General features: G+C 42.5%; 2 protein-coding genes and 2 pseudogenes across 2 annotated transcripts; all 4 read left to right on the forward strand.

The window, feature by feature from the left end:
• The first annotated feature begins 229 nt into the window (after positions 1-229).
• On the forward strand, positions 230-2,321 carry LOC116212289 (eukaryotic peptide chain release factor subunit 1-3-like). Its single transcript, XM_031546849.1, has 2 exons — positions 230-324; positions 419-2,321. Exons 1-2 carry the CDS (start codon positions 230-232, stop codon positions 2,235-2,237), a joined length of 1,914 nt encoding a protein of 637 aa, XP_031402709.1. The 3' UTR covers positions 2,238-2,321.
• A 10,381-nt stretch (positions 2,322-12,702) lies between these two features.
• On the forward strand, positions 12,703-14,494 carry LOC116212290 (annotated as a pseudogene).
• Positions 14,495-16,948: 2,454 nt separating this feature from the next.
• LOC116212291 lies at positions 16,949-18,735 on the forward strand (annotated as a pseudogene).
• Positions 18,736-21,192: 2,457 nt separating this feature from the next.
• Positions 21,193-24,053, forward strand: LOC116212292 (eukaryotic peptide chain release factor subunit 1-1-like). The gene is made up of 2 exons (XM_031546852.1): positions 21,193-22,450; positions 23,938-24,053. Exons 1-2 carry the CDS (start codon positions 21,193-21,195, stop codon positions 24,051-24,053), a joined length of 1,374 nt encoding a protein of 457 aa, XP_031402712.1.
• Positions 24,054-24,224: the final 171 nt, after the last annotated feature.

Below are 24,224 nucleotides of genomic sequence, written 5' to 3' on the forward strand. Positions count from 1 at the left end.
CTTATGCATTGCTAATAACATTTACCACATCAAATACAAAATGATAAAATCATACAGGGTACATCAAATAACCTTAATCCTTGGGTCATCTTTCTTCACTCCATATCCAATAATCGCACAATTTCTCCAATTGATTTGCCATAAAATGTTAAAAATATGTTAGAAATAATCAAGTAACAGGCGTATCGGCTGTTACGGCCAATATTTGGTCTGTTATGGCCGTTACGTAATGCCATTACGGCCGATACAGCCGATACAGACTGAAACTGAAAACCTTGGAGGGTTTAAGATTATTACTTGTGGAGAGAGAGAGAGACAAAAAATGTGAACTTTATAACCATTCTCACACGGTTGATTTGAGACATCGAGGGTGCTGCTAACTACTGACGACTAAGTTCTTCTTCCTCGTTGCATGCAGTTTCAACTCCTCCTGCGACATATTTGATGCCCACGAGAACCATTGGAACAATTGGAACATCGAGATATGGAAGATCAAGAAACTGATCAAGGACCTTGACGCTGCCCAAGGGAATGGGACCAGCATAATCTCGCTTATTATTCCTCCCGGGGACCAGATCTCCCGTGTCACGAAGATGCTCCAAGATGAGTACGAGACAGCCACAAAGAGCCAGAGTCCAGCGAATCTTCTCGGAGCCATAACTTCCACCCAGCAGAGGCTCGAGCTTTACGGCGAGGTTCCCCCCAATGGCCTCGTCCTCAATGCTGGAACGGTTCTGACCGAGGATGGGATAGAGAAGAACGTGAACATTGATTTTGAGCCTTTTAAGCCCATCAATGCATCGCTGTATCTGCGTGATAGCAAGTTCCACACCAAGGCCCTGTTTGAATTGCTGTCGTCTGACCATAAGTTTGGGTTCATTATAATGGATGGGAACGGTACTACTCTCTTCGGGACCCTGAGTGGCAACTCCCCGAAAGTGCTTCACAAGTTCAGCGTGGACGACCCCTCAAGGAAGCGCGACCGAGAAGGGCAGTCCGCCCTCCCATTCGCGGGTTTGGGATTGGAAAAATGCAACAATTATTTCCGTAAAACGGCTGAGCTGGCAACGCAGTTTTTCATCGACCCCTCAACTGGCCAGCCTGAGGTGACAGGCCTGTTCCTTGTGGGGGCCGCTGGCTTCAAGGTTGGGCTGAGTGACATACGCATGTTCGACCCTCGCCTAGGACCAAAGATCCTTGATATTTATCATACCAGATCTGGAGAGGAGTACGCGTTCGATGTGGCCATTCGCCTTTCTTTAGAGACCATTAACATTGTGAACACCATCCCCGAGAGAAAGTTATTGGGGAAGTACTCTGAGGAGATACGTCAAGATCCGCGAAGATGTGTTTTCGAGGTGGACAAAACACTCGAAGCTCTTGAGATGGGTGCCATCGAGATACTCATTGTCTTGGATTTCCTTGCCATCGACCGCTACACCTTGAAGAACACCTCAACAAGTGAGGTTCTGGTCAAATACCTGAACCAGTACGAGGAGCGCGACAAGGACAACCTTTGTGATTCAGCCACCTCAGGGGGGCTGGTGGTTCAGGAGAAGATGTCCTTGGTGGATTGGCTTGCAAATGAGCATGAGAGGTTTGGGCGTGTACTCAGGTTTGTGATCGACACAATTGGTCCAGGATTTCTGTTTGGGAAGCAGTTCGGGGGTATTGCGGGTATCCTCCGCTACCAACTCGAGGATGGCAAAGAGAAGAAGGTGACCATTGATTTTGAGCCCTTTGGCCCCATGAATGCATTGCTGTATCCGGTGCACAGCATGTTCAACACTGAGGCCATGAAAGAATTGCTGCAGTCGGACCATATGATCGGGTTTATTGTAATGGAGGTGGATGGTGCTCTCTTCGGGACTCGGTGCGGGAGCTCCCGAGAAGTGCTTTACAAGTTCACTGAGGAGGAAATTAAGTACCGCAGGAAGGGGCACAAGAGAGGAGAGCCGCTGTCACCCCATCAATATGCCTGGCTGCAGCTGAGGAAACGTGACCGGGCTATTGGAAGAACAATTGACCTGGCCCCCCAATTCTTCATCGACCCTGCAACGGGCCAACCTAATGTGTCAGGCCTGATCCTGGCAGGGGCTGCTGGCTTCAAGATTTTTCTGTCTCTGTTTTTCGGCGACTTGGACTCGCGCTTGCGTTCAAAGATTCTTAATGTTGTTGATGTCCCTGATGGAGGGGAAAGGGGGTTCAATCAGGCCATTGGGATTTCTGCCTGCTGATGATAGTGCCGATGGGGTTTCCTGCCAACTGGAGCTGATATATGGTCTTTTGTTTATACTGTAATATTTGCATATGCATTTTAGTTCGCGTGCTAAGGTACATTAAATTAATTTCTCATTTATGGTAAGTAACAGATATAATCTTTTACTTGTTTGTGAGAATTTTAAAAATAAATTAGTTCGAAAAACGTTGCCAATCTCAGAAGTACATTCGTCCTGCTAGTTCCACGGGGCGCAACGGAAGCAAAAAGGAACAGAAATTCAAAATTTCATACCCGTGAAACTAATTCCAAGACCTACTAGAAGAGTAAGAGTAAATAAAAGCGTACCTGGAATATTTAAAGTTGTCGACCGAGCGTCCCACGCATGACGCCTCTACTGGTATCCACACCGACTTTGTCGACGAGTTTTCGAGATCGGCGGTGCTAGCGACCAACACTCGAAAGAAACACCCCGATGCGACACCCGAAATTTATTAGACTAGTAGGATTAATTCAAATTGAACAATTCAACTTGAATTTCCTTACACTTATACACGTACACCCATATACATGTATATATATCTCTTATATCTAAACATGCATGCTGCCCCTTTTATAAGCAATATGGGGAAGACAAATTCAAAGCCCCACCGATGTGGGATTAAGAAGAATCAAGGCTCCAAGTGACATGTGTAAGTCTAGGTGACATCATTTAATTAGTCCATGTGTATAGCTAAGTGTTATCATACAATTGGCCCATGTTTCTTTCTATAATTGGCTCCAAGTGGTTCCATAAAAATAACCACTTAGCACACCATTAAATCTAATAAATCGGGTCTAATTAATCGGCAAATTTAATCTCATTAAATATCCGATTAATCGGTCGCACCATAAATCATCTAATCTTTATTAGACAATTTTGTTGTTTCAAAATATCTCGTCAAGTTAGTCGTAGTGTGTGACCCTGTAGGTTCCCAATTACGTTGATAGTAATATCGAAATCTCTATTTTAATATTACAAACAGTGAGCGGCATCTAGCAATGCATCACTGTTACTCAAGTAATCGGAAAGTCAATTTCTCGACGAATCTCGTGACCTATATTACCGTGTAATATAATCCATTGTCCCCTATATCTCTATTGAGCCCAAGGCATGGTCGATGACATCCTTGTATGGCTCAATATTTCTCTTTCTTGGTTTACCGGTTAAGTCTATCAGAACAAATGAGCTCGATATCGTTATATCGACTCATTTGGGTATGCATACACTTTTAGACTTAACCACCAAGTGGCCGTGAGATATCGCTCCCGTTTTGTAGGAGGGACAAATCCTATCTTGGTCACTCACATTCTTTTCCATGCTTTGTGGCATACCCAATAACTATCTTTATAACCAGCCAGTTACGGTGGCGTTTGACAGTATCAAAATATACGACATTACACGTAGGAATCCATGGTGACCTCAAGTCAAAGGACCATTACACTATAGTCACTTTGAGATATACTAATGACAGTCACGTAACAACCCATGTAGCAATCTCATGGCGGGTCAGTCCAATACACATTACTCTTAATGTATACATGTGGTGTGATTTGATATCTCCATATCCATAACCTATGAGATTTGGTCATCAATCAACACTCACACTAGTCTAACCGTATTACCGTTGTCCTAATTAACGATAATACTTTGACTATGGACATTTAGGAATAATGTTCAGTAATTATAGGATCTCACAATCAAGTCACACTTGATGCCTATTGAACCTACTATTCCAAGGACATTATTGTGTAAAATCATATTTAGCGCAATCTACACAATAACAGATATGCCTCGTAATATAATGAAATAGATATCATATTACAGAACTGATTATAGATTGCCTCTAGGGCATACACCAATTCCCAACAATCTCCCACTTGCACTAGAGCCAATCTGGCATCTGTCTAATGCCAATAGATCTAGTGTGAGCCTCGTGCTTGCGCTGCACAAGAGGCTTCGTAAGTGGATCTGCGAGATTCTCATCTGTTGGTATTCTGCATATCTTCACATCTCCTCTGTCGATGATCTCGCGAATGAGATGGAAGCGTCTGAGTATATGTTTGGATCGCTGGTGAGACCTGGGTTCCTTAGCTTGCGCAATGGCTCCATTGTTGTCACAATAGAGATCCACTGGGTCTACGATGCTAGGAACCACAGCAAGTTCTGTCACGAACTTCTTGATCCAAACGGCCTCTTTTGCAGCGTTAGAGGCAGCAATATACTCGGCCTCTGTGGTAGAATCGGCTACTGTCTCCTGTTTGGAACTCTTCCAACTCACAGCACCTCCATTCAGGCAGAACACATACCCTGACTGCGATCTACTGTCGTCCTTATCGGTCTGGAAACTAGCATCGGTGTAACCTCTTACAACGAGCTCTTCTTCGCCTCCATATACCAAAAACATCTCCTTAGTCCTTCGTAAGTACTTAAGGATGTTCTTTACTGCAATCCAGTGTCTTTCACCTGGATCTGATTGGTATCGACTCGCCATACTCAAAGCATACGAGACATCTGATCGAGTGCATAACATAGCATACATGATGGATCCAATAGCTGACGCATATGGAATCCTATTCATGCGGTCCCTCTCCTCTCGAGTAGAAGGACACTGAGCCTTCGAAAGGCTTATGCCATGTAACATAGGCAGCGACCCTTTCTTAGAATCCTGCATGCTAAATCGCCGAAGCACTTTATCTATGTATGCACTCTGACTTAGGCCAAGCAGTCTCTTGGATCTATCTCTATAGATCCTAATACCTAGCACGTAGGTAGCTTCGCCTAAGTCCTTCATAGAGAAACACCTTCCCAACCAAGTCTTCACAGACTGTAAGGAAGGAATGTCATTTCCAATCAGAAGTATGTCGTCTACATACAACACCAGGAAGATTACTACGCTCCCACTAACCTTCTTGTAAACACAGGGTTCATCTTCATTCTTGATGAAACCAAACTCTTTGATTGCATCATCAAAACGAAGATTCCAGCTCCTAGAAGCTTGCTTCAGTCCATAAATAGACCGTTGTAGCTTACAAACCTTTCCGGCACAATGTAGATCGACAAAACCCTCAGGTTGTGTCATAAACACATCCTCGAGGAGCTTCCCGTTCAGGAAAGCAGTTTTGACATCCATTTGCCAAATCTCATAATCATAATAAGCTGCAATTGCAAGCAAGATCCTGATGGATTTAAGCATAGCTACCGGGGAAAAGGTTTCGTCATAGTCAACACCATGAACTTGTCTGAAACCTTTTGCCACAAGTCGGCCCTTAAAGGTAATCACATTACCGTCCATGTCAATCTTCTTCTTGAAGACCCACTTACACCCAATGGGTTTTGCCCCTTCAGGTGGATCAACCAAAGTCCATACTTGGTTAGTGTACATGGACTCCATCTCAGATCTCATGGCCACCAGCCATTTCTCAGAGTCAGAGCCTATTACGGCTTCCGCATAGGTTGTAGGCTCATCATTATCTATGAGCAATACGTCATTATCTTGAGTCACGAGAAATCCATATCTCTCGGGCTCATGACGTATCCTACCAGACCTACGAGGCTCCTGTGTCACTTGTGCAGAAGATTGTGCCACAACAACTTGTGGTACTTGTTCTGCAACATCGCCCGTCGATTGGTCAATGTCATTTTGTGGTAGAACTTCCCCAAGTTCTAATTTCCTCCCACTAGTTCCTTTGAAGAGAAACTCTTTCTCAAGGAATACCGCAGTTCGAGCGACAAACACTTTGCCCTCGATGGGATTATAGAAATAGTATCCTCGAGTTTCCTTAGGATACCCCACAAAGTAACATTTGTCCGATTTAGGGCCAAGCTTATCCGAAGACAATCTCTTCACATAAGCTTCGCAACCCCATATTTTTAGAAAAGACATCTTGGGACGCTTCCCATACCACATCTCATATGGTGTCCTTTCAACTGATTTCGACGGAGCATTGTTTAATATGAGAGCAGCTGTCTGTAGAGCATATCCCCAGAAGGAGTCAGGTAAGTTTGCATGACTCATCAAAGATCGAACCATATCTAATAAAGTTCGATTCCTCCTCTCAGCTACACCATTCCATTGTGGTGTTCTAGGTGGAGTCAGTTGAGATAAAATCCCACACTGTTTAAGATAGTCAGCGAACTCATAGCTCAAATATTCACCTCCTCGATCTGATCGAAGAACTTTAATGCTCTTACCCAACTGATTCTCCACTTCATTCTTAAATTCTTTGAACTTTTCAAAGGATTCAGATTTGTGTTTCATCAAAAACACATATCCAAATCTACTGAAATCATCAGTAAATGTAATAAAGTAGAGATACCCACCTCTAGCAAGCTTGTTCACTGGTCCACATACATCGGTATGTATGAGAGCCAAAAGATCACTAGCTCGCTCACCTTTTCCGGTAAAAGGGGCCTTAGTCATTTTCCCCATTAAGCAAGGTTCGCATGTCTCGATCGATTCTAAATCAAACGAGTCCAGTAATCCATCCTTATGGAGTCTAGAGATGCGATTCTCGCTAATATGGCCTAAACGACAATGCCAGAGGTAAGTCGGGTTCGAATCATTAGATTTGAGCCGTTTGGTTTCCACATTATAAATAGGCGTATCTAGATCAAGAACATACAGACCATTACTTAAATGTGCACTGCCATAATATACATCATTCATGTACATAGAACAACACTTGTTCTTGATAGTGAAACAAAATCCCTTCTTGTCCAAACAAGAAACAGATATTATGTTTCTACTAATAGCAGGTACATAATAACAGTCGTTAAGATCTAATACAAGCCCAGTAGGCAAAACTAGGTGATAAGTCCCTACAGTTAATGTAGCAACTCTTGCTCCATTTCCAACTCGTAGGTCCACCTCGCCCTTTGTCAACGATCTACTGTCCTTTAGGTCCTGCATATTTCCACAAATATGAGCACCACATCCGGTATCTAATACCCAAGATGTAGAAGTAGTAGATACATTAATCTCTATAACATGGATACCTGAAGTGGAAGTCTCACTTCCCTTCTTCTTCTTCAACTCTTCTAGGTATATCTTACAATTCCGCTTCCAATGTCCAGTGTTGCCACAATGGAAGCAGTAATCATTCTTCGCCACCTTGGCTTTAGGCTTCAACGCACCCAAGTCAAAATTGGATGCACCTTTAGCCTTCTTGCCTTTACTCTTGCTCTTGCCCTTTCTTTTGGTCCCTTGGACCATTAGAACGGACGTCCCCTTGCTGATATCATGCTCAGCTGTTCTCAACATGCTAAGCAGTTCAGGCAATGGTTTATTGTAGTCATTCATATTATAGCTCATAATGAACTGACTATAACTGCTGGGCAGCGACTGTAGGACTAAATCTGTGGCCAACTCTTGACCAAGAGGAAATCCCAGTCTTCCCAGAGTCTCAACGTACCCAATCATCTTGAGTACATGAAGACCCACCGGGCTACCCTCAATCAACCTTGCCTGAAAAAGTGCTTTAGAGATCTCGAATCTCTCATGTCGGGCCTGCTCTTGATAGAGCTGCCTGAGATGCACGATCATATCGTACGCCTTCATGTTCTCGTGTTGCTTCTGAAGCTCCGAGTCCATGGTGACTAACATGAGACATCCAACGTTTACGGCATCATCATGATGCTTACTATAAGCATCTTTCTCAGCTTGGGGGGCATCGTCAGGCGGTGGCGCAAGAAGAGATTGCTCTAAGACATATAGTTTCTTTTCTTGGGTGAGAACAATTCTCAAGTTTCGATACCAACCAAGGAAATTATTCCCTGACAGTTTGTTCTTATCAAGGACGGATCGCAAACAGAAAGTACTAGAAGTGCTCCCTGCCATGGTAACTACCATAGAAATATACAAAATAAGTATTATGACACAACAATATTTAATGAGGACTTTATAAATATTGCTCCCACTATTTATATCAAATCAATGACCCTCAACATTGATTCAGAGAATATCATTCTCATAGTAGCTCAAGATCCATATCTCACCAAGCTCTGAGTCAGCAAGGGCTGATTCACCCAGAACTGGCTATTTAGGTAGGGAACTCACTTTCCCAATTGCATCACATGCAACTCTTGATTAGTTGGGTGAATAACTCCTTATTCAAATCTATCTTATAGATCGATGCCCAACTACATGCCTCTGAACTCCTAATCCTATTAGGCTTGCTCAGTTAAGTCCGACCCACTGGTAAACACAACGTCTTACTAGGATAGATAAGGGCATCCTGCGAAGGCAAGGTCTACACACTCATCGATCTTGGTCTTGACGAGCGTTACACGGTGGAAGGATATGGACTTAATATTTTGAGGGATTTGATTAACATTTAATCGATCTAACTATACACTATTATGTAACTATTACATAATAGTCCACACGTATAACTATTATACTAACACAACTAGGACATAGTCCATGTCTAACAGTCATGCACCGCAAATATCAAACATAATCATACCAGTACCAAGCATAAAATCATATTTTATGCTATTATCTACTCAGATTCTAACTAGCTAGGCTCTGATACCAATTGCTAGTTCCACGGGGCGCAACGGAAGCGAAAAGGAACAGAAATTCAAAATTTCATACCCGTGAAACTAATTCCAAGACCTACTAGAAGAGTAAGAGTAAATAAAAGCGTACCTGGAATATTTAAAGTTGTCGACCGAGCGTCCCACGCGTGACGCCTCTACTGGTATCCACACCGACTTTGTCGACGAGTTTTCGAGATCGGCGGTGCTAGCGACCAACACTCGAAAGAAACACCCCGATGCGACACACGAAATTTATTAGACTAGTAGGATTAATTCAAATTGAACAATTCAACTTGAATTTCCTTACACTTATACACGTACACCCATATACATGTATATATATCTCTTATATCTAAACATGCATGCTGCCCCTTTTATAAGCAATATGGGGAAGACAAATTCAAAGCCCCACCGATGTGGGATTAAGAAGAATCAAGGCTCCAAGTGACATGTGTAAGTCTTGGTGACATCATTTAATTAGTCCATGTGTATAGCTAAGTGTTATCATACAATTGGCCCATGTTTCTTTCTATAATTGGCTCCAAGTGGTTCCATAAAAATAACCACTTAGCACACCATTAAATCTAATAAATCGGGTCTAATTAATCGGCAAATTTAATCTCATTAAATATCCGATTAATCGGTCGCACCATAAATCATCTAATCTTTATTAGACAATTTTGTTGTTTCAAAATATCTCGTCAAGTTAGTCGTAGTGTGTGACCCTGTAGGTTCCCAATTACGTTGATAGTAATATCGAAATCTCTATTTTAATATTACAAACAGTGAGCGGCATCTAGCAATGCATCACTGTTACTCAAGTAATCGGAAAGTCAATTTCTCGACGAACCTCGTGACCTATATTACCGTGTAATATAATCCATTGTCCCCTATATCTCTATTGAGCCCAAGGCATGGTCGATGACATCCTTGTATGGCTCAATATTTCTCTTTCTTGGTTTACCGGTTAAGTCTATCAGAACAAATGAGCTCGATATCGTTATATCGACTCATTTGGGTATGCATACACTTTTAGACTTAACCACCAAGTGGCCGTGAGATATCGCTCCCGTTTTGTAGGAGGGACAAATCCTATCTTGGTCACTCACATTCTTTTCCATGCTTTGTGGCATACCCAATAACTATCTTTATAACCAGCCAGTTACGGTGGCGTTTGACAGTATCAAAATATACGACATTACACGTAGGAATCCATGGTGACCTCAAGTCAAAGGACCATTACACTATAGTCACTTTGAGATATACTAATGACAGTCACGTAACAACCCATGTAGCAATCTCATGGCGGGTCAGTCCAATACACATTACTCTTAATGTATACATGTGGTGTGATTTGATATCTCCATATCCATGACCTATGAGATTTGGTCATCAATCAACACTCACACTAGTCTAACCGTATTACCGTTGTCCTAATTAACGATAATACTTTGACTATGGACATTTAGGAATAATGTTCAGTAATTATAGGATCTCACAATCAAGTCACACTTGATGCCTATTGAACCTACTATTCCAAGGACATTATTGTGTAAAATCATATTTAGCGCAATCTACACAATAACATATATGCCTCGTAATATAATGAAATAGATATCATATTACAGAACTGATTATAGATTGCCTCTAGGGCATACACCAATTCCCAACACGTCCTCCATCTAGTGGTTGTTGGATGTGATTGGTGGACATCTTCGGCAACGGCGGAGGCCATCCATGATCCATCATACGACACTTCTCGTCTTCTTAATCCAAATCACAAGAAACAGTTTTATAAACGAGAGTGATAATTAAAGCTTGCTGAAGTTCTTGATTTTCTTCCGATTGATACATGTCGTTATTGATTTGCCCCCGCAAAACAAAATCAATTGTCATTTTGGAGCATTTAACTGTAAAAAATTAATTATTAACATATATATTATATGTATATATATGTCGGTAATTGTTTTTTTCTTTTTTCAGATTATTGGTGCACGAAGAAATATAATGATCGAAGCATGTTGAAAAATACACTGCAAGTTGTGAATTATCTAGTTAAATAAAATGGGTAAAAGTCCATTAGTACTCAATGACGATCCTTCCCAATCATGAAATATGGTTTTGATTAATTAGAATATTTAATTATCTAGATTTCATCACAATTTCAATTCATTGATTAATATGATTTTTTCGTGGTTTTGATTTTAATATATATTACTAATAAAAATTGAAGCCGCCAGCCCTATATATATATATGTTAGATTGGGAACTTAATTTGATTGAAAATGTCAATTCCAGCAAAGCTCTACGTTAGCTTGCTTACAGTAAAGAAGGAAATTTTGGGTTATAATTAATTTAACAAAAATTGGAAGTTAAATTAATTAATACTACCCCTGTCGTAATATTATTATCATTTACCACTATAGAAAGTGACGATTCTGATGCACTTCCTATAAATAAAGCATCGATTGAAGAAAGTTTGAACTTATATTTCGTTGTTTCATCAAATCTTAAAAAGGATTATTATTGAAGATTTTGCACCCGTTGTTATTATATAAAAAAAAAATTGTGGTGATTTTATTTTGACCCGTGGCGTCGCGCGGGTAGAACGCACTAGTTATTTATTATTCCAAAAGCAATTTGTGTAACGCAACGAGATCAATCATTTTAATTTACTCTCGTCGTGAATTCTGGTATTAAATATGCTACTGAAGATTACAATTAGTCGCTCTGAATCGACATTTTTTATGGAAACCAATAATTGCGAGACCGTCTATAACACTCAAACACATTCGAAAGTAACAGAAATGTCGCAAATTGCTAAACACGGACGAATTTACTAATTGCGCGTAGTAAATATGCCTACTGGAAAGCTGCCGATCGATCCCAAGGCTTTGCACAACTTCGCCAACAAAGTGAAAGTATACATCCAATGGATGACGCCTGACTCTCTCATTTTCTTCCGGTAACTTCTCCTAAGCCAGGGGTATCCATGGGATGTAACTAGCACTATCTAACTCACTGAAAAGCCGGGGAATAGCCATCGGCAAACCTTTAGAAGTTAGAAAGAGATGGGAGAAGGGAAAATGGAGAGAGAACAATACTGGAAGAAGCGAATGGGTAGGCCCATTAAGGCTCTTGCGCTTTAAATTATCTGCACGAGTAAAATAATGTAATATATTACATACTACATAATTGTGTGTCTGCTCGCTTCGCGCGTGGGAAACAGGAAGGAGTAGAAAGAAAGTGGCAACATCGCCGCCTCCCTCCTCCCGCTTCCCCTCCATCCTCAGCCAAAGGTAATCGGATGCGTCCCTCCTCAGCTCACAGGTGGGTGTGATTATCTGGTTCCCCCCTTTTCTCTGTTCTTGCTCTTCCACTGCACGTGAACGATTTTTAGTTCGACCAGAGTATATTAGGTTTTTTGATGATGGTGACGATCCATGAATCGTTCTCGATATATGGATGAACGGGTTACCCTGTCTGTCTGTCCCTATCTCTATCTCTCTCTCTCTCTCTCACCCTCTCTCTCTCGAAGTCGAATGGGCCGTTGCAAGTAAACAGCACGAATGATGGAATCGACGATGCGACTGAATCAGTCAAAAAATTTGTTTGAGCATTCACAAATATTCCTCTGTTGGATTCTTCAAAGCATAGTAATAGCATAAGAAAAGAAGGGGTTGTTGTGGGTTGGGGGGGTGGTGGTTGGTTGCCGCAGACGGGAGGGTTTAGAACTTTAGATTATTACTTGTGGGGAGGGGGAGAGAGAGAGAGAGAGAGAGAGAGATGTGAACTTTATAACCATTCTCACCCGGTTGATTTGATACATCGAGGGTGCTCCTAATTACTGACGACTAATTTTTTCTTCCTCATTGCATGCAGTTTCAACTCCTCCTGCGACATGTTTGATGCCCACGAGAACCATTGGAACATCGAGATATGGAAGATCAAGAAGCTGATCAAGGACCTTGACGCTGCCCAAGGGAACGGGACCAGCATAATCTCGCTTATTATTCCTCCCGGGGACCAGATCTCCCCGTGTCACGAAGATGCTCCAAGATGAGTACGAGACAGCCACGAAGAGCCAGAGTCCAGCGAATCTTCTCGGAGCCATAACTTCCACCCAACAGAGGCTCGAGCTTTACGGCGAGGTTCCCCCCAATGGCCTCGTCCTCAATGCTGGAACGGTTCTGACCGAGGATGGGATAGAGAAGAACGTGAACATTGATTTTGAGCCCTTTAAGCCCATCAATGCATCGCTGTATCTGCGTGATAGCAAGTTCCACACCAAGGCCCTGTTTGAATTGCTGTCGTCTGACCATAAGTTTGGGTTCATTATAATGGATGGGAACGGTACTACTCTCTTCAGGACCCTGAGTGGCAACTCCCCGAAAGTGCTTCACAAGTTCAGCGTGGAAGATCCCTCAAGGAAGCGCGACCGAGAAGGGCAGTCCGCCCTCCCATTCGCGGGTTTGGAATTGGAAAAATGCAACAATTATTTCCGTAAAACGGCAGAGCTGGCGACGCAGTTTTTCATCGACCCCTCAACTGGCCAGCCTGAGGTGACAGGCCTGTTCCTTGTGGGGGCCGCTGGCTTCAAGGTTGGGCTGAGTGACATACGCATGTTCGACCCTCGCCTAGGAGCAAAGATCCTTGATATTTATCGTACCAGATCTGGAGAGGAGTACGCGTTCGATGTGGCCATTCGCCTTTCTTTAGAGACCATTAACATTGTGAACACCATACCCGAGAGAAAGTTAATGGGGAAGTACTCTGAGGAGATACATCAAGATCCGCGAAGATGTGTTTCCGAGGTGGACAAAACACTCGAAGCTCTTGAGATGGGTGCCATCGAGATACTCATTGTCTTGGATTTCCTTGCCATCGACCGCTACACCTTGAAGAACACCTCAACAGGTGAGGTTCTGGTCAAATACCTGAACCGGTACGAGGAGCGCGACAAGGACAACCTTTGTGATTCAGCCACCTCAGGGGGGCTGGTGGTTCAGGAGAAGATGTCCTTGGTGGATTGGCTTGCAAATGAGCATGAGAGGTTTGGGCGTGTACTCAGGTTTGTGATCGACACAATTGGTCCAGGATTTCTGTTTGGGAAGCAGTTCGGGGGTATTGCGGGTATCCTCCGCTACCAACTCGAGGATGGCAAAGAGAAGAAGGTGACCATTGATTTTGAGCCCTTTGGCCCCATGAATGCATTGCTGTATCCGGTGCACAGCATGTTCAACACTGAGGCCATGAAAGAATTGCTGCAGTCGGACCATATGATCGGGTTTATTGTAATGGAGGTGGATGGTGCTCTCTTCGGGACTCGGTGCGGGAGCTCCCGAGAAGTGCTTTACAAGTTCACTGAGGAGGAAATTAAGTACCGCAGGAAGGGGCACATGAGAGGAGAGCCGCTGTCACCCCATCAATATGCCTGGCTGCAGCTGAGGAAACGTGACCGGGCTATTGGAAGAACAATTGACCTGGCCCCCCAATTCTTCATCGACCCTACAACGGGCCAACCTAATGTGTCAGGCCTGATCCTGGCAGGGGCTGCTGGCTTCAAGATTTTTCTGTCTCTGTTTTTCGGCGACTTGGACTCGCGCTTGCGTTCAAAGATTCTTAATGTTGTTGATGTCCCTGATGGAGGGGAAAGGGGGTTCAATCAGGCCATTGAGCTTTCTGCCTGCTGATGATAGTGCCGATGGGGTTTCCTGCCAACTGGAGCTGATATATGGTCTTTTGTTTATACTGTAATATTTGCATATGCATTTTAGTTCTCGTGCTAAGGTACATTAAATTAATTTCTCATTTATGGTAAGCAACAGATATAATCTTTTACTTGTTTGTGAGAATTTTAAAAATAAATTAGTTCGAAAAGCGTTGCCAATCTCAGAAGTACATTCGTCCTCCATCTAGTGGTTGTTGGATGTGATTGGTGGACATCTTCGGCAACGGCGGAGGCCATCCATGATCCATCATACGACACTTCTCGTCTTCTTAATCCAAATCACAAGAAACAGTTTTATAGACGAGAGTGATAATTAAAGCTTGCTGAAGTTCTTGATTTTCTTCCGATTGATACATGTCGTTATTGATTTGCCCCCGCAAAACAAAATCAATTGTCATTTTGGAGCATTTAACTGTAAAAAATTAATTATTAACATATATATTATATGTATATATATGTCGGTAATTGTTTTTTTCTTTTTTCAGATTATTGGTGCACGAAGAAATATAATGATCGAAGCATGTTGAAAAATACACTGCAAGTTGTGAATTATCTAGTTAAATAAAATGGGTAAAAGTCCATTAGTACTCAATGACGATCCTTCCCAATCATGAAATATGGTTTTGATTAATTAGAATATTTAATTATCTAGATTTCATCACAATTTCAATTCATTAATTAATATGATTTTTTCGTGGTTTTGATTTTAATATATATTACTAATAAAAATTGAAGCCGCCAGCCCTATATATATATGTTAGATTGAGAACTTAATTTGATTGAAAATGTCAATTCCAGTAAAGCTCTACGTTAGCTTGCTTACAGTAAAGAAGGAAATTTTGGGTTATAATTAATTTAACAAAAATTGGAAGTTAAATTAATTAATACTACCCCTGTCGTAATATTATTATCATTTACCACTATAGAAAGTGACGATTCTGATGCTCTTCCTATAAATAAAGCATCGATTGAAGAAAGTTTGAACTTATATTTCGTTGTTTCATCAAATCTTAAAAAGGATTATTATTGAAGATTTTGCACCCGTTGTTATTATATAAAAAAAAATTGTGGTGATTTTATTTTGACCCGTGGCGTCGCGCGGGTAGAACGCACTAGTTATTTATTATTCCAAAAGCAATTTGTGTAACGCAACGAGATCAATCATTTTAATTTACTCTCGTCGTGAATTCTGGTATTAAATATGCTACTGAAGAGTACAATTAGTCGCTCTGAATCGACATTTTTTATGGAAACCAATAATTGCGAGACCGTCTATAACACTCAAACACATTCGAAAGTAACAGAAATGTCGCAAATTGCTAAACACGGACGAATTTACTAATTGCGCGTAGTAAATATGCCTACTGGAAAGCTGCCGATCGATCCCAAGGCTTTGCACAACTTCGCCAACAAAGTGAAAGTATACATCCAATGGATGACGCCTGACTCTCTCATTTTCTTCCGGTAACTTCTCCTAAGCCAGGGGTATCCATGGGATGTAACTAGCACTATCTAACTCACTGAAAAGCCGGGGAATAGCCATCGGCAAACCTTTAGAAGTTAGAAAGAGATGGGAGAAGGGAAAATGGAGAGAGAACAATACTGGAAGAAGCGAATGGGTAGGCCCACATGATGGGTAGGCCCATTAAGGCTCTTGCGCTTTAAATTATCTGCACGAGTAAAATAATGTAATATATTACATACTACATAATTGTGTGTCTGCTCGCTTCGCGCGTGGGAAACAGGAAGGGAGTAGAAAGAAAGTGGCAACATCGCCGCCTCCCTCCTCCCGCATCCCCTCCATCCTCAGCCAAAGGTAATCGGATGCGTCCCTCCTCAGCTCACAGGTGGTGTGATTATCTGGTTCCCCCCTTTTCTCTGTTCTTGCTCTTCCACTGCACGTGAACGATTTTTAGTTCGACCAGAGTATATTAGGTTTTTTGATGATGGTGACGATCCATGAATCGTTCTCGATATATGGATGAACGGGTTACCCTGTCTGTCTGTCCCTATCTCTATCTCTCTCTCTCTCTCTCACCCTCTCTCTCGAAGTCGAATGGGCCGTTGCAAGTAAACAGCACGAATGATGGAATCGACGATGCGACTGAATCAGTCAAAAAATTTGTTTGAGCATTCACAAATATTCCTCTGTTGGATTCTTCAAAGCATAGTAATAGCATAAGAAAAGAAGGGGTTGTTGTGGGTTGGGGGGGGTGGTTGGTTGGTTGCCGCAGACGGGAGGGTTTAGAACTTTAGATTATTACTGTGGGGAGGGGGAGAGAGAGAGAGAGAGAGAGAGAGATGTGAACTTTATAACCATTCTCACCCGGTTGATTTGATACATCGAGGGTGCTCCTAATTACTGACGACTAATTTTTTCTTCCTCATTGCATGCAGTTTCAACTCCTCCTGCGACATGTTTGATGCCCACGAGAACCATTGGAACATCGAGATATGGAAGATCAAGAAGCTGATCAAGGACCTTGACGCTGCCCAAGGGAACGGGACCAGCATAATCTCGCTTATTATTCCTCCCGGGGACCAGATCTCCCGTGTCACGAAGATGCTCCAAGATGAGTACGAGACAGCCACGAAGAGCCAGAGTCCAGCGAATCTTCTCGGAGCCATAACTTCCACCCAACAGAGGCTCGAGCTTTACGGCGAGGTTCCCCCAATGGCCTCGTCCTCAATGCTGGAACGGTTCTGACCGAGGATGGGATAGAGAAGAACGTGAACATTGATTTTGAGCCCTTTAAGCCCATCAATGCATCGCTGTTTCTGCGTGATAGCAAGTTCCACACCAAGGCCCTGTTTGAATTGCTGTCGTCTGACCATAAGTTTGGGTTCATTATAATGGATGGGAACGGTACTACTCTCTTCAGGACCCTGAGTGGCAACTCCCCGAAAGTGCTTCACAAGTTCAGCGTGGAAGATCCCTCAAGGAAGCGCGACGAGAAGGGCAGTCCGCCCTCCCATTCGCGGGTTTGGATTGGAAAAATGCAACAATTATTTCCGTAAAACGGCTGAGCTGGCGACGCAGTTTTCATCGACCCCTCAACTGGCCAGCCTGAGGTGACAGGCCTGTTCCTTCTGGGGGCCGCTGGCTTCAAGGTTGGGCTGAGTGACATACGCATGTTCGACCCTCGCCTAGGAGCAAAGATCCTTGATATTTATCGTACCAGATCTGGAGAGGAGTACGCGTTCGATGTGGCCATTCGCCTTTCTTTAGAGACCATTAACATTGTGAACACCATACCCGAGAGAAAGTTATTGGGGAAGTACTCTGAGGAGATACGTCAAGATCCGCGAAGATGTGTTTCCGAGGTGGACAAAACACTCGAAGCTCTTGAGATGGGTGCCATCGAGATACTCATTGTCTTGGATTTCCTTGCCATCGACCGCTACACCTTGAAGAACACCTCAACAGGTGAGGTTCTGGTCAAATACCTGAACCGGTACGAGGAGCGCGACAAGGACAACCTTTGTGATTCAGCCACCTCAGGGGGGCTGGTGGTTCAGGAGAAGATGTCCTTGGTGGATTGGCTTGCAAATGAGCATGAGAGGTTTGGGCGTGTACTCAGGTTGTGATCGACACAATTGGTCCAGGATTTCTGTTTGGGAAGCAGTTCGGGGGTATTGCGGGGTATCCTCCGCTACCAACTCGAGGATGGCAAAGAGAAGAAGGTGACCATTGATTTTGAGCCCTTTGGCCCCATGAATGCATTGCTGTATCCGGTGCACAGCATGTTCAACACTGAGGCCATGAAAGAATTGCTGCAGTCGGACCATATGATCGGGTTTATTGTAATGGAGGTGGATGGTGCTCTCTTCGGGACTCGGTGCGGGAGCTCCCGAGAAGTGCTTTACAAGTTCACTGAGGAGGAAATTAAGTACCGCCGGAAGGGGCACAAGAGAGGAGAGCCGCTGTCGCCCCATCAATATGCCTGGCTGCAGCTGAGGAAACGTGACCGGGCTATTGGAAGAACAATTGACCTGGTCCCCCAATTCTTCATCGACCCTGCAACGGGCCAACCTAATGTGTCAGGCCTGATCCTGGCAGGGGCTGCTGGCTTCAAGATTTTTCTGTCTCTGTTTTTCGGCGACTTGGACTCGCGCTTGCGTTCAAAGATTCTTAATGTTGTTGATGTCCCTGATGGAGGGGAAAGGGGGTTCAATCAGGCCATTGAGCTTTCTGCCTGCTGATGATAGTGCCGATGGGGTTTCCTGCCAACTGGAGCTGATATATGGTCTTTTGTTTATACTGTAATATTTGCATATGCATTTTAGTTCGCGTGCTAAGGTACATTAAATTAATTTCTCATTTATGGTAAGCAACAGATATAATCTTTTACTTGTTTGTGAGAATTTTAAAAATAAATTAGTTCGAAAAGCGTTGCCAATCTCAGAAGTACATTCGTCCTCCATCTAGTGGTTGTTGGATGTGATTGGTGGACATCTTCGGCAACGGCGGAGGCCATCCATGATCCATCATACGACACTTCTCGTCTTCTTAATCCAAATCACAAGAAACAGTTTATAAACGAGAGTGATAATTAAAGCTTGCTGAAGTTCTTGATTTTCTTCCGATTGATACATGTCGTTATTGATTTGCCCCCGCAAAACAAAATCAATTGTCATTTTGGAGCATTTAACTGTAAAAAATTAATTATTAACATATATATTATATGTATATATATGTCGGTAATTGTTTTTTTCTTTTTTCAGATTATTGGTGCACGAAGAAATATAATGATCGAAGCATGTTGAAAAATACACTGCAAGTTGTGAATTATCTAGTTAAATAAAATGGGTAAAAGTCCATTAGTACTCAATGACGATCCTTCCCAATCATGAAATATGGTTTTGATTAATTAGAATATTTAATTATCTAGATTTCATCACAATTTCAATTCATTAATTAATATGATTTTTTCGTGGTTTTGATTTTAATATATATTACTAATAAAAATTGAAGCCGCCAGCCCTATATATATATATGTTAGATTGAGAACTTAATTTGATTGAAAATGTCAATTCCAGTAAAGCTCTACGTTAGCTTGCTTACAGTAAAGAAGGAAATTTTGGGTTATAATTAATTTAACAAAAATTGGAAGTTAAATTAATTAATACTACCCCTGTCGTAATATTATTATCATTTACCACTATAGAAAGTGACGATTCTGATGCTCTTCCTATAAATAAAGCATCGATTGAAGAAAGTTTGAACTTATATTTCGTTGTTTCATCAAATCTTAAAAAGGATTATTATTGAAGATTTTGCACCCGTTGTTATTATATAAAAAAAATTGTGGTGATTTTATTTTGACCCGTGGCGTCGCGCGGGTAGAACGCACTAGTTATTTATTATTCCAAAAGCAATTTGTGTAACGCAACGAGATCAATCATTTTAATTTACTCTCGTCGTGAATTCTGGTATTAAATATGCTACTGAAGAGTACAATTAGTCGCTCTGAATCGACATTTTTTATGGAAACCAATAATTGCGAGACCGTCTATAACACTCAAACACATTCGAAAGTAACAGAAATGTCGCAAATTGCTAAACACGGACGAATTTACTAATTGCGCGTAGTAAATATGCCTACTGGAAAGCTGCCGATCGATCCCAAGGCTTTGCACAACTTCGCCAACAAAGTGAAAGTATACATCCAATGGATGACGCCTGACTCTCTCATTTTCTTCCGGTAACTTCTCCTAAGCCAGGGGTATCCATGGGATGTAACTAGCACTATCTAACTCACTGAAAAGCCGGGGAATAGCCATCGGCAAACCTTTAGAAGTTAGAAAGAGATGGGAGAAGGGAAAATGGAGAGAGAACAATACTGGAAGAAGCGAATGGGTAGGCCCACATGAATTGTTAGGCCCATTAAGGCTCTTGCGCTTTAAATTATCTGCACGAGTAAAATAATGTAATATATTACATACTACATAATTGTGTGTCTGCTCGCTTCGCGCGTGGGAAACAGGAAGAAGGAGTAGAAAGAAAGTGGCAACATCGCCGCCTCCCTCCTCCCGCATCCCCTCCATCCTCAGCCAAAGGTAATCGGATGCGTCCCTCCTCAGCTCACAGGTGGTTGTGATTATCTGGTTCCCCCCTTTTCTCTGTTCTTGCTCTTCCACTGCACGTGAACGATTTTTAGTTCGACCAGAGTATATTAGGTTTTTTGATGATGGTGACGATCCATGAATCGTTCTCGATATATGGATGAACGGGTTACCCTGTCTGTCTGTCCCTATCTCTATCTCTCTCTCTCTCTCACCCTCTCTCTCTCGAAGTCAAATGGGCCGTTGCAAGTAAACAGCACGAATGATGGAATCGACGATGCGACTGAATCAGTCAAAAAATTTGTTTGAGCATTCACAAATATTCCTCTGTTGGATTCTTCAAAGCATAGTAATAGCATAAGAAAAGAAGGGGTTGTTGTGGGTTGGGGGGGGGTGGTGGTTGGTTGCCGCAGACGGGAGGGTTTAGAACTTTAGATTATTACATGTGGGGAGGGGGAGAGAGAGAGAGAGAGAGAGAGATGTGAACTTTATAACCATTCTCACCCGGTTGATTTGATACATCGAGGGTGCTCCTAATTACTGACGACTAATTTTTTCTTCCTCATTGCATGCAGTTTCAACTCCTCCTGCGACATGTTTGATGCCCACGAGAACCATTGGAACATCGAGATATGGAAGATCAAGAAGCTGATCAAGGACCTTGACGCTGCCCAAGGGAACGGGACCAGCATAATCTCGCTTATTATTCCTCCCGGGGACCAGATCTCCCGTGTCACGAAGATGCTCCAAGATGAGTACGAGACAGCCACGAAGAGCCAGAGTCCAGCGAATCTTCTCGGAGCCATAACTTCCACCCAACAGAGGCTCGAGCTTTACGGCGAGGTTCCCCACAATGGCCTCGTCCTCAATGCTGGAACGGTTCTGACCGAGGATGGGATAGAGAAGAACGTGAACATTGATTTTGAGCCCTTTAAGCCCATCAATGCATCGCTGTTTCTGCGTGATAGCAAGTTCCACACCAAGGCCCTGTTTGAATTGCTGTCGTCTGACCATAAGTTTGGGTTCATTATAATGGATGGGAACGGTACTACTCTCTTCAGGACCCTGAGTGGCAACTCCCCGAAAGTGCTTCACAAGTTCAGCGTGGAAGATCCCTCAAGGAAGCGCGACCGAGAAGGGCAGTCCGCCCTCCCATTCGCGGGTTTGGGATTGGAAAAATGCAACAATTATTTCCGTAAAACAGCTGAGCTGGCGACGCAGTTTTTCATCGACCCCTCAACTGGCCAGCCTGAGGTGACAGGCCTGTTCCTTCTGGGGGCCGCTGGCTTCAAGGTTGGGCTGAGTGACATATGCATGTTCGACCCTCGCCTAGGAGCAAAGATCCTTGATATTTATCGTACCAGATCTGGAGAGGAGTACGCGTTCGATGTGGCCATTCGCCTTTCTTTAGAGACCATTAACATTGTGAACACCATACCCGAGAGAAAGTTATTGGGGAAGTACTCTGAGGAGATACGTCAAGATCCGCGAAGATGTGTTTCCGAGGTGGACAAAACACTCGAAGCTCTTGAGATGGGTGCCATCGAGATACTCATTGTCTTGGATTTCCTTGCCATCGACCGCTACCCTGACTTGAAGAACACCTCAACAGGTGAGGTTCTGGTCAAATACCTGAACCGGTACGAGGAGCGCGACAAGGACAACCTTTGTGATTCAGCCACCTCAGGGGGGCTGGTGGTTCAGGAGAAGATGTCCTTGGTGGATTGGCTTGCAAATGAGCATGAGAGGTTTGGGCGTGTACTCAGGTTTGTGATCGACACAATTGGTCCAGGATTTCTGTTTGGGGAAGCAGTTCGGGGTATTGCGGGTCTCCTCCGCTACCAACTCGAGGATGGCAAAGAGAAGAAGGTGACCATTGATTTTGAGCCCTTTGGCCCATGAATGCATTGCTGTATCCGGTGCACAGCATGTTCAACACTGAGGCCATGAAAGAATTGCTGCAGTCGGACCATATGATCGGGTTTATTGTAATGGAGGTGGATGGTGCTCTCTTCGGGACTCGGTGCGGGAGCTCCCGAGAAGTGCTTTACAAGTTCACTGAGGAGGAAATTAAGTACCGCCGGAAGGGGCACAAGAGAGAGAGAGCCGCTGTCCCACCATCAATATGCCTGGCTGCAGCTGAGGAAACGTGACCGGGCTATTGGAAGAACAATTGACCTGGCCCCCCAATTCTTCATCGACCCTGCAACGGGCCAACCTAATGTGTCAGGCCTGATCCTGGCAGGGGCTGCTGGCTTCAAGATTTTTCTGTCTCTGTTTTTCGGCGACTTGGACTCGCGCTTGCGTTCAAAGATTCTTAATGTTGTTGATGTCCCTGATGGAGGGGAAAGGGGGTTCAATCAGGCCATTGAGCTTTCTGCCTGCTGATGATAGTGCCGATGGGGTTCCTGCCAACTGGAGCTGATATATGGTCTTTTGTTTATACTGTAATATTTGCATATGCATTTTAGTTCGCGTGCTAAGGTACATTAAATTAATTTCTCATTTATGGTAAGCAACAGATATAATCTTTTACTTGTTTGTGAGAATTTTAAAAATAAATTAGTTCGAAAAGCGTTGCCAATCTCAGAAGTACATTCGTCCTCCATCTAGTGGTTGTTGGATGTGATTGGTGGACATCTTCGGCAATGGCGGAGGCCATCCATGATCCATCATACGACACTTCTCGTCTTCTTAATCCAAATCACAAGAAACAGTTTTATAAACGAGAGTGATAATTAAAGCTTGCTGAAGTTCTTGATTTTCTTCCGATTGATACATGTCGTTATTGATTTGCCCCCGCAAAACAAAATCAATTGTCATTTTGGAGCATTTAACTGTAAAAAATTAATTATTAACATATTATTATATTATATATATGTCGGTAATTGTTTTTTTTCTTTTTTCAGATTATTGGTGCACGAAGAAATATAATGATCGAAGCATGTTGAAAATACACTGCAAGTTGTGAATTATCTAGTTAAATAAAATGGGTAAAAGTCCATTAGTACTCAATGACGATCCTTCCCAATCATGAAATATGGTTTTGATTAATTAGAATATTTAATTATCTAGATTTCATCACAATTTCAATTCATTAATTAATATGATTTTTTCGTGGTTTTGATTTTAATATATTACTACTAATAAAAATTGAAGCCGCCAGCCCTATATATATATATGTTAGATTGAGAACTTAATTTGATTGAAAATGTCAATTCCAGCAAAGCTCTACGTTAGCTTGCTTACAGTAAAGAAGGAAATTTTAGGTTATATTAATTTAACAAAAATTGGAAGTTAAATTAATTAATACTACCCCCTGTCGTAATATTTTATCATTTACCACTATAGAAAGTGACGATTCTGATGCTCTTCCTATAAATAAAGCATCGATTGAAGAAAGTTTGAACTTATATTTCGTTGTTTCATCAAATCTTAAAAAGGATTATTATTGAAGATTTTGCACCCGTTGTTATTATATAAAAAAAAATTGTGGTGATTTTATTTTGACCCGTGGCGTCGCGCGGGTAGAACGCACTAGTTATTTATTATTCCAAAAGCAATTTGTGTAACGCAACGAGATCAATCATTTTAATTTACTCTCGTCGTGAATTCTGGTGTTAAAT

This window comes from Punica granatum, chromosome 6, assembly GCF_007655135.1.
Source record: "Punica granatum isolate Tunisia-2019 chromosome 6, ASM765513v2, whole genome shotgun sequence".
NCBI lineage: Eukaryota > Viridiplantae > Streptophyta > Magnoliopsida > Myrtales > Lythraceae > Punica > Punica granatum.